The sequence below is a fragment of the Palaemon carinicauda genome, unplaced genomic scaffold (genome assembly GCF_036898095.1).
Source record: "Palaemon carinicauda isolate YSFRI2023 unplaced genomic scaffold, ASM3689809v2 scaffold6, whole genome shotgun sequence".
Taxonomy (NCBI): Eukaryota; Metazoa; Arthropoda; class Malacostraca; order Decapoda; family Palaemonidae; genus Palaemon; species Palaemon carinicauda.
Genome location: NW_027171871.1, coordinates 731,845 through 743,236, shown reverse-complemented (window position 1 = coordinate 743,236; position 11,392 = coordinate 731,845). Strand labels below are relative to the sequence as shown.

Here is an 11,392-nt window from a genome sequence, read left to right as displayed (position 1 = left end):
TTAAATAATGAATAAAGATAGAAATAAAATAAAGGTGGTATTAAATGTTCATTCAATTTCCTATAAAACACACAAATAAAAATAAAATATATTGTTTGGAAGATATGCAGAAAATGTAGTAGGAACACGAACGAAAGTTTTAATTTTTGTTATAAGGTAACATGCGCTAACAGTTTTCATATAGAATCGTTTATATTTTTGTTTCTTCTGCCATATAAAAGTGAACAAATTTGCCTTTTCAAAGATGTAAGGGATATGGGCGTTGCAATTATTTATATACGCTTAAAACCACCTACAAAAAATTATCTGTGCGCACGTAATTTCTCGCTGATTCCTCGTTTACATTCTTTCCTGCAATAACTCCGTAACAAATAAAGCTATGACACAAATAAAACTGCCATTGAACAGCTGAGGAAATTCTAAATAAAATCGTAAAATTAAATCAGTCGAAGGAATAATTGAAACTGAAAGACGAAAACTTTTTTATGTAAAATATAACACAAAGTGTATAATATATAATAATTTATTATTTTACATTTTGCCGTAGAGCGTGTGAAAGTACAAAGAATGCCCGTTCTATTGTTATGTAACACATGTAAATTGCAATTATTTATGCAATCACTATCGATCTGCTAATAATCTGTTTCCTAGTTTGCAATTGGGCTTTCCTATAGGGATTGGAGCATAGGATGCCCTTCTTACAATCTCAAAAAAAAAAAAAAAAAAAAAAAAAAAAAATCTCTTGATTGAGGTTAGGCAATTCGTATGAATGACCTTGATTTTTGTGAGGCTTTTGATTGTGTTAATCATGAGGCCCTTGTTTTTTAACTCAAACTGTTGGGAGTAAGTAGGTCTTTTCTTAGCATCATTATTAAATTTTCAAGTAATAGATTGGAAAGACTTGTTGCTGATGGGGCACCATAGTGAGTATGGGAATGTGATATCTGGTGTTCCTTATGGTAGTGTTCTTGGCCCATTACTTTTCATACTATATATACGACATGTGGTTTGTCCTAGTAAAGAAGCTAGTAGCATATGCAGATGAGGCTTCTCTCTTTGCATCAATTCCATTTCCTGAATGTAGATATGGGGGTGTTCTTGGCCCATTACTTTTCATACTATATACACGACATGTGGTTTGTCTTAGTAAAGAAGCTCGTTGCATATGCAGATGATGCTTCTCTCTTTGCATCAATTCCATTTCCTGAATGTAGATCTGGGGGTGTTCTTGGCCTATTACTTTTCATACTATATACACATGTGTTTTGTCCTAGCAAAGAAGCTCGTTGCATAGGCAGATGAAGCTTCTCTCTTTGTATCAATTCCATTTCCTGAATGTAGATCTGGGGGTGCTCTCTCTTTGGATCAATTTCATCTCCTGAATGTAGATCTGGGGGTTTCCTTGGCCCAATACTTTCCTTACTATATACAGGGCATCTGGTTTGTCCTAGTAAAGAAGCTCGTTACATATGCAGATGATGATTCTCTCTTTACATCAATTCCATTTCCTGAATGTAGATCTGGGGGTGTTCTTGGCCCATTACTTTTCATACTATATACACGACATGTGGTTTGTCCTAATAAAGAAGCTCGTTGCATATGCAGATGATGCTTCTCTCTTTGCATTATTTCCATTTCCTGAATGTAGATCAGGGGGTTTCCTTGGCCCAATACTTTCCTTATTATATACAGGGCATCTGGTTTGTCCTAGTAAAGAAGCTCGTTACATATGCAGATGATGCTTCTCTCTTTACATCAATTCCATTTCCTGAATGTAGATCTGGGGGTGTTCTTGGCCCATTACTTTTCATACTATATACACGACATGTGGTTTGTCCTAATAAAGAAGTTCGTTGCATAGGCAGATGATGCTTCTCTCTTTGCATTATTTCCATTTCCTGAATGTAGATCTGGGGGTGTTGTCTCTTTGCATCAATTCCAATTCCTGAATGTTGATCTGGGGGTGTTCTTGGCCCATTACTTTTCATACTATATACACAACATGTGGTTTGTCCTAGTAAAGAAGCTCGTTGCATATGCAGATGATGCTTCTCTCTTTACATCATTTACATTTCCTGAATGTAGATCTTGGAGTGTTCTTGGTCCATTACTTTTCATACAATATACACGACTTGTGGTTTGTCCTAGTAAAGAAGCTCGTTGCATATGCAGATGATGCTTCTCTCTTTGCATCAATTCTATTTCCTGAATGTAGATCTGGGGGTGTTCTTGGCCCATTACTTTTCATACTATATACACGACATGTGGTTATTCTAGTAAAGAAGCTCGTTGTATATGCAGATGATGCTTCTCTCTTTGCATCAATTCCAATTCCTGAAGGTAGATCTGGGGGTGTTCTTTGCCCATTACTTTTCATACTATATACACGACATGTGGTCTGTCCTAGTAAAGAAGCTCGTTGCATATGCAGATGATGCTTCACTCTTTGCATCAATTCTATTTCCTGAATGTAGATCTGGGGGTGTTCTTTGCCCATTACTTTTTATACTATATACACGACATGTGGTTTGTCTTAGTAAAGAAGCTCGTTGCATATGAAGGTGATGCTTCTCTCTTTGCATCAATTCCAATTCCTGAAGGTAGATCTGGGGGTGTTATTGGCCCATTACTTTTCATACTATATACACGACATGTGGTTTGTCCTAGTAAAGAAGCTCGTTGCATATGTAGATGATGCTTCTCTCTTTGCATCAATTCCTGAATGTAGATATGGGGCTGTTCTTGGCCCATTACTTTTCATACTATATACACGACATGTGGTTTGTCTTAGTAAAGAAGCTCGTTGCATATGCAGATGATGCTTCTCTCTTTGCATCAATTCCATTTCCTGAATGTAGATCTGGGGGTGTTCTTGGCCCATTACTTTTCATACTATATACATGACATGTGGTTTGTCTTAGTAAAGAAGCTCGTTGCATATGCAGATGATGCTTCTCTCTTTGCATCAATTCCATTTCCTGAATGTAGATCTGGGGGTGTTCTTGGCCTATTACTTTTCATACTATATACACATGTGTTTTGTCCTAGCAAAGAAGCTCGTTGCATAGGCAGATGAAGCTTCTCTCTTTGTATCAATTCCATTTCCTGAATGTAGATCTGGGGGTACTCTCTCTTTGGATCAATTTCATCTCCTGAATGTAGATCTGGGGGTTTCCTTGGCCCAATACTTTCCTTACTATATACAGGGCATCTGGTTTGTCCTTGTAAAGAAGCTCGTTGGATATGTAGATGATGCTTCTCTCTTTGCATCAATTCCATTTCCTGAATGTAGATCTGGGGGTGTTCTTGGCCCATTACTTTTCATACTATATACACGACATGTGGTTTGTCCTAATAACGAAGCTCGTTGCATATGCAGATGATGCTTCTCTCTTTGCATTATTTCCATTTCCTGAATGTAGATCTGGGGGTGTTCTCTCTTTGCATCAATTCCAATTCCTGAATGTATATCTGGGGGTGTTCTTGGCCCATTACTTTTCATACTATATACACAACATGTGGTTTGTCCTAGTAAAGAAGCTCGTTGCATATGCAGATGATGCTTCTCTCTTTGCATCATTTACATTTCCTGAATGTAGATCTTGGAGTGTTCTTTGCCCATTACTTTTCATACTATATACACAACATGTGGTTTGTCCTAGTAAAGAAGCTCGTTGCATATGCAGATGATGCTCCTCTCTTTGCATCAATTCCAATTCCTGAAGGTAGATCTGGGGGTGTTCTTTGCCCATTACTTTTCATACTATATACACGACATGTAGTTTGCCCTTGTAAAGAAGCTCGTTGCATATGCAGATGATGCTTCTCTCTTTGCATCATTTCCATTTCCTGAATGTAGATCTGGGTGTGTTCTTGGCCCATTACTTTTCATACTATATACACGACATATAGTTTGTCCTAGTAAAGAAGCTCGTTGCATATGCAGATGATGCTTCTCTCTTTCCATCATTTCCATATCCTGAATGTAGATCTGGGAGTGTTCTTGGCCCATTATTTTTCATACTATATACACGTCATGTGGTTTGTCCTAGTAAAGAAGCTCGTTGCATATGCAAATGATGCTTCTCTCTTTGCATTATTTCCATTTCCTGAAGGTAGATCTGGGGGTGTTCTTGGCCCATTACTTTTTATACTATATACACGACATGTGGTTTGTCTTAGTAAAGAAGCTTGTTGCATATGCAGATGATGCTTCTCTCTTTGCATCAATTCCAATTCCTGAAGGTAGATCTGGGGGTGTTATTGGCCCATTACTTTTCATACTATATACACAACATGTAGTTTGTCCTAGTAAAGAAGCTCGTTGCATATGCAGATGATGCTTCTCTCTTTCCATCATTTCCATTTCCTGAATGTAGATCTGGGGGTGTTCTTGGCCCATTACTTTTCATACTATATACACGTCATGTGGTTTGTCCTAGTAAAGAAGCTCGTTGCATATGCAAATGATGTTTCTCTCTTTGCATTATTTCCATTTCCTGAATGTAGATCTAGGGGTGTTCTTGGCCCATTACTTTTCATACTATATACACGACATGTGGTTTGTCTTAGTAAAGAAGCTCGTTGCATATGCAGATGATGCTTCTCTCTTTGCATCAATTCCAATTTCTGAAGGTAGATCTGGGGGTGTTATTGGCCCATTACTTTTCATACTATATATATGACATGTAGTTTGTCCTAGTAAAGAAGCTCGTTGCATATTCAGATGATGCTTCGCTCTTTGCATCAATTCCATTTCCTGAATGTAGATCTGGGGGTTTTCTTGGCCTATTACTTTTCATACTATATACACGACATGTGGTTTGTCTTAGTAAAGAAGCTCGTTACATATGCAGATGATGCTTCTCTCTTTGCATCAATTCCAATTCCTGAATGTAGATCTGGGGGTGTTGTTGCCCCATTACTTTTCATACTATATACACGTCATGTGGTTTGTCCTAGTAAAGAAGCTCGTTGCATATGTAGATGATGCTTCTCAATTTGCATCAATTCCATTTCCTGAATGTAGATCTGGGGGTTTTCTTGGCCCATTACTTTTCATATTATATACACGACATGTGGTTTGTCCTTGTAAAGAAGATCGTTGCATATGCAGATGATGCTTCTCTCTTTGCATCAATTCCATTTCCTGAATGTAGATCTGGGTGTTTTCTTGGCCCATTACTTTTCATACTATATACACGACATGTGGCTTATCCTTGTAAAGAAGCTCGTTGCATATGCAGATGATGCTTCTCTCTTTGCATCAATTCCATTTCCTGAATGTAGATCTGGGGGTTTTCTTGGCCCATTACTTTTCATACTATATACACGACATGTGGTTTGTCTTAGTAAAGAAGCTCGTTGCATATGCAGATGATGCTTCTCTCTTTGCATCAATTCCAATTCCTGAAGGTAGATCTGGGGGTGTTATTGGCCCATTACTTTTCATACTATATACACAACATGTGGTTTGTCCTTGTAAAGAAGCTCGTTGCATATGTAGATGATGCTTCTCTCTTTGCATCAATTCCATTTCCTGAATGTAGATCTGGGGGTGTTCTTGGCCCATTACTTTTCATACAAAATACACGACATGTGGTTTGTCCTAATAACGAAGCTCGTTGCATATGCAGATGATGCTTCTCTCTTTGCATCATTTCCATTTCCTGAATGTAGATCTTGGGGTGTTCTTGGTCCATTAATTATCATACTATAAACACGACATGTGGTTTGTCCTAGTAAAGAAGCTCGTTGCATATGCAGATGATGCTTCTCTTTTTGCATCAATTCTATTTCCTGAATGTAGATCTGGGGGTGTTCTTGGCATATTACTTTTCATACTATTTACACATGTGGTTTGTCCTAGTAAAGAAGCTCATTGCATATGCAGATGATGCTTCGCTCTTTGCATCAATTCCATTTTCTGAATATAGATCTGAAGGTGATCCTGGCCCATTACTTTTCATACTATATACACGACATGTGGTTTGTCCTAGTAAAGAAGCTCGTTGCATATGCAGATGATGCTTCGCTCTTTGCATTAATTCTATTTCCTGAAGGTAGATCTAGGGGTGTTCTTTGCCCATTACTTTTTATACTATATACACGACATGTGGTTTGTCTTAGTAAAGAAGCTCGTTGTATATGCAGATGATGCTTCTCTCTTTGCATCAATTCCAATTCCTGAAGGTAGATCTGGGGGTGTTATTGGCCCATTACTTTTCATACTATATACACGACATGTGGTCTGTCCTAGTAAAGAAGCTCGTTGCATATGCAGATGATGCTTCACTCTTTGCATCAATTCTATTTCCTGAATGTAGATCTGGGGGTGTTCTTTGTCCATTACTTTTTATACTATATACACGACATGTGGTTTGTCTTAGTAAAGAAGCTCGTTGTATATGCAGGTCATGCTTCTCTCTTTGCATCAATTCCAATTCCTGAAGGTAGATCTGGGGGTGTTATTGGCCCATTACTTTTCATACTATATACACGACATGTGGTTTGTCCTAGTAAAGAAGCTCGTTGCATATGTAGATGATGCTTCTCTCTTTGCATCAATTCCTGAATGTCGATATGGGGCTGTTCTTGGCCCATTACTTTTCAGACTATATACACGACATGTGGTTTGTCTTAGTAAAGAAGCCCGTTGCATATGCAGATGATGCTTCTCTCTTTGCATCAATTCTATTTCCTGAATGTAGATCTGGGGGTGTTATTGGCCCATTACTTTTCATACTATATACACGACATGTGGTTTGTATTAGTAAAGAAGCTCGTTGCATATGCAGGTGATGCTTCTCTCTTTGCATCAATTCCAATTCCTGAAGGTAGATCTGGGGATTTTCTTGGCCCATTACTTTTCATACTATATACACGACATGGGGTTTGTCCTAGTAAAGAAGCTCGTTGCACATGCAGATGATGCTTCTCTTTTTGCATCAATTCTTGAATGTAGATATGGGGCTGTTCTTGGCCCATTACTTTTCATACTATATACACGACATGTGGTTTGTCCTAATAAAGAAGCTTGTTGCATATGCAGATGATGCTTCTCTCTTTGCATTATTTCCATTTCCTGAATGTAGATCTGCGGGTGTTCTCTCTTTGCTTCAATTCCATTTCCTGAATGTAGATCTGGGGGTGTTCTTGGTCCATTGATTTTCATATTATAAACACGACATGTGGTTTGTCCTAGTAAAGAAGCTCGTTGCATATGCAGATGATGCTTCTCTCTTTGCATCAATTCTATTTCCTGAATGTAGATTTGGGGGTGTTCTTGGCCTATTACTTTTCATACTATATACACATTTGGTTTGTCCTAGTAAAGAAGCTCATTACATATGCAGTTGATGCTTCGCTCTTTGCATCAATTCTATTTCCTGAATGTAGATCTGGGGGTGTTCCTCGCCCATTACTTTTCATATTGTATACACATGTGGTTTGTCCTAGTAAAGAAGCTCATTACATATGCAGATGATGCTTCTCTCTTTGCATCAATTCCATTTCCTGAATGTTGATCTGGTGGTGTTCCTGGCCCATTACTTTTTATACTATATACACGACATGTGGTTTGTCCTAATAAAGAAGCTTGTTGCATATGCAGATGATGCTTCTCTCTTTGCATTATTTCCATTTCCTGAATGTAGATCTGCGGGTGTTCTCTCTTTGCATCAATTCCATTTCCTGAATGTAGATCTGGGGGTGTTCTTGGTCCATTGATTTTCATATTATAAACACGACATGTGGTTTGTCCTAGTAAAGAAGCTCGTTGCATATGCAGATGATGCTTCTCTCTTTGCATCAATTCTATTTCCTGAATGTAGATTTGGGGGTGTTCTTGGCCTATTACTTTTCATACTATATACACATTTGGTTTGTCCTAGTAAAGAAGCTCATTACATATGCAGTTGATGCTTCGCTCTTTGCATCAATTCTATTTCCTGAATGTAGATCTGGGGGTGTTCCTCGCCCATTACTTTTCATATTGTATACACATGTGGTTTGTCCTAGTAAAGAAGCTCATTACATATGCAGATGATGCTTCTCTCTTTGCATCAATTCCATTTCCTGAATGTAGATCTGGTGGCGTTCCTGGCCCATTATTTTCCATACTTTATACACGATATGTAGTTTGTCCAAGTAAAGAAACTCGTTGCATATGTAGATTATGCTTCTCACAAAAATATGAGCCAAGGTGTTTGGTAGACGAACATAGATTTATGCATTCAAATTGTATATATAAAACATGAACATTTTATTATAAAATAAATAGAAATACAGTGCAATATTAAAAAATCCCTGGTATATATATATATATATATATATATATATATATATATATATATATATATATATATATATATTTATATATATATATATATATATATATATATATATATATATATATATATATATATATATATACTGTATATATATATATTTATATATATATATATATATATATATATACATACATACATATATATATATATATATATATATATATATATATATATATATATATAATAAAAAATGGAAAAATTTGTCTTTTATACACACAACTATACAAAGACGTACAGAACAATTCATTCCTGAATTTGAAGTCAGGTACTGTACTTACTGTTGTATAATCCACGAAATGAGCGAAGACAAACAAGGAAAGAGGCTGCCAAGCAACCTGATGATTATTCATTTTATTTCCCATTAAATCGCAATACAATTATTCAAAAGTATTCAGATACTCTCAGAAAGTACTGGAAGACACTATCAAGCAATAATTACTGTAAAAAACAATAGCGGCAAAACACTATCCAGTAAAAAAAAATCTAAAAATATTTTCTATTAGTGAATTCAAGCACATCTACACTGAGCCACATACCGATATGAACCTAATGTGTTTGGTGGAGCCCACAGTGCATGCGCGCAAACTATCCGTTTTCTGTTAGGCCATTATTTCAGATAAACTATTTTTCTATGTGCATGGTGAATATCGTTTTTCTAGGTTAACGCACATCGTCATGCATGATTTTCCCACAAAATAAGTATTGGATCACCAGGGTGAATAATTATTTCGATGTAGAATGCATCATCGGATCTCCAGAGGGTTAGAAATGATGTCAGCAACACTGAAAGGGTAACATTAGAAGATGAAATCTGATCATTTTGTAGCTTTAATGTTATTCCAATGCCCAAAATTAACATAGCCATTATTCCTCATGAAGTAGATAAGGAAAAGCATCAAGATTTACAAGCTGTTCATTACAACTTTTAGTTTCTCCTGCTGACAGGGCTCTCTCGGCTTTTTGGTGGAAAGTCTCTTGAACCTACTGGAGAGAATCTGTGGAAGGAAGCTGAGAAGGGAAACTCGGAGACTGTAAGAGATCTTGTTTCAAGAGGAGCTGATGTCAACTATGGAAGTGGTAGGTACATTTTCTGTAGGTCTTTTGATGAGACCATAAGTTTTTGCTCTAATAGAAATTGAATATTCATCTTTCATGTAGAATACTTAGTTAAAATCACTATAGCATTCTACTAATACACAAATTGGCATTATATTATATTAACAATATTGTTAAAGTTTATGGATTGTTTATGTCGATTTCTGAACGCCCAGTCATAGATTAGCCTTTTAAACTTGATTGAAACAATTCCCTTCATGATTTTTGTAGCAAGTATCAAGTTACATACTTAAAAGTCAGAAAATTTTAGGAAAAATTATTAACATCCTAAAGAATGAGCCGCACTTTAGAAAATATTAATTTGATTTACTTTCATGTATTAGGTGTCTTCATGTTTGCATGCATATTTTCAAACACGTAATCAATTAGCGAAATATTTCATGGCTAATGTTACAGGAATGCCTTTATGGTATGCTATCAAGGAAGGACACATCGAAATAGTTAAATATCTTCTTTCATCTGGCGCAAACCCTGACGGAGGTAAGTAATTTTTTTTTCTTATAAAACTAGTTTTTGCATTACAATTTTTTATGTTTTCTCATTTATTGGCACGAATTATTTTTCTTCTTGCACATTTTTTTCTCTTTGTTTAGTGTTTTTACAGCAATTCTGTTTAAATTCCCAGTCCATAACTAATTCACTCATAAAGCAAGAGTCCTACAGTCTATTAATTTGAATTTGAAGTCGAAAGAATGGAAGGAAGAATGGGAGCACTAAACTTTGAGGTCATTTCTTGCAGCCAGGAAATCTGGGAGTCTACTTAACATCAGATAATACTCATCATCTGATAAAAAATTTGTGTCAGTAATGTTAGTTTAAAACATAGCTTTGCTAAAGGTCAAAGGATGCCATATAAGGGTAACAATCTTCTTTGTTTTCCTCATTATTTGATAGAATAAACGAATGAATATCCTAATAACCTTGCTTATTCATAGAGACGTTTTATGTAAATCCCTTGTGGTTTGCATTATACTGAATACATGGACACATCTATGATTGAATGACAGTGAACATGTCTAAAGACAAATTAGTCACAACAATATTCCAACAAATCTCTTCAGTTTCAAGAAAGGAGAAAAGCGCACATTCTTTTTCTAAGCAAGGATCTTATAGCGAAAAGTTTCAATTATTTCACTTTTGTCTCTCCATTGAGTACCCTCTTTATTTTCCCTATATTGGACCCAGGTAAGACTTATGTCAATTAGTCAATTAACACCTGAGCACCTGGCCAGGCAAATTCAAAGAGACCGCCACCCCAAGCCATATTGGTATCTAAAAAGTTCATAGGGGAACACTTGTCTCTCCCAGATCGACTTGAATTGAATTCTGTAGCTAAACATGAGAGGTTGAGGTGAGCCAAACCAAGATCTACATATCTCTTTTAGAGACTTTTATCCCAAACAAAGCCAGCCCTCTTGAGTCCTGGATCTAAACAAGCACATGGTCATGTTATGACTTATGTGACCAGATTATTTTTATGTAAAAGTGGGACATATATATATGTATATGTATATATATATATATATATATATATATATATATATATATGTGTGTATATATATATATATATATATATATATATATATATATATATATATATATATATATATATATATATATATATATACAGTATATATATATATATATATATATATATATATATATATATATATATATATATATATACTGTATATATATATATATATATATATATAATATATATATATAAAATGTATGTATATATATATATATATATATATATATATATAAATGTCCTAATTCTTGTATGTAGATATGTGTTGTACGTCAAGGCAAATGGACTCTATAATTATGAGAATTCCACAAAAACCTATAACTCAGCATGTTGTAGCAAGATTGCATTTTGATAGCGAGGAGTGTTTAGTTGCCTTTGAGCGCTCGAGTAG

The 11,392-nt window shown here is 35.6% G+C and overlaps 1 protein-coding gene across 2 annotated transcripts in view; it reads left to right on the top strand.

The window, feature by feature from the left end:
- The window catches only part of LOC137637238 (putative ankyrin repeat protein RF_0381), an 80,707-nt gene that overhangs the window by 4,573 nt on the left and 64,742 nt on the right, over positions 1-11,392 (top strand). For both annotated transcript variants that reach the window (XR_011043491.1, XM_068369498.1), the window contains exons 3-4: positions 9,297-9,428; positions 9,864-9,947. Coding sequence is in view for 1 of the 2 variants with exons in the window: in XM_068369498.1 (XP_068225599.1) it covers positions 9,297-9,428; positions 9,864-9,947 (216 nt within the window). In the remaining variant the exon portion in view is untranslated. The remainder of the gene's footprint in view (positions 1-9,296; positions 9,429-9,863; positions 9,948-11,392) is intronic.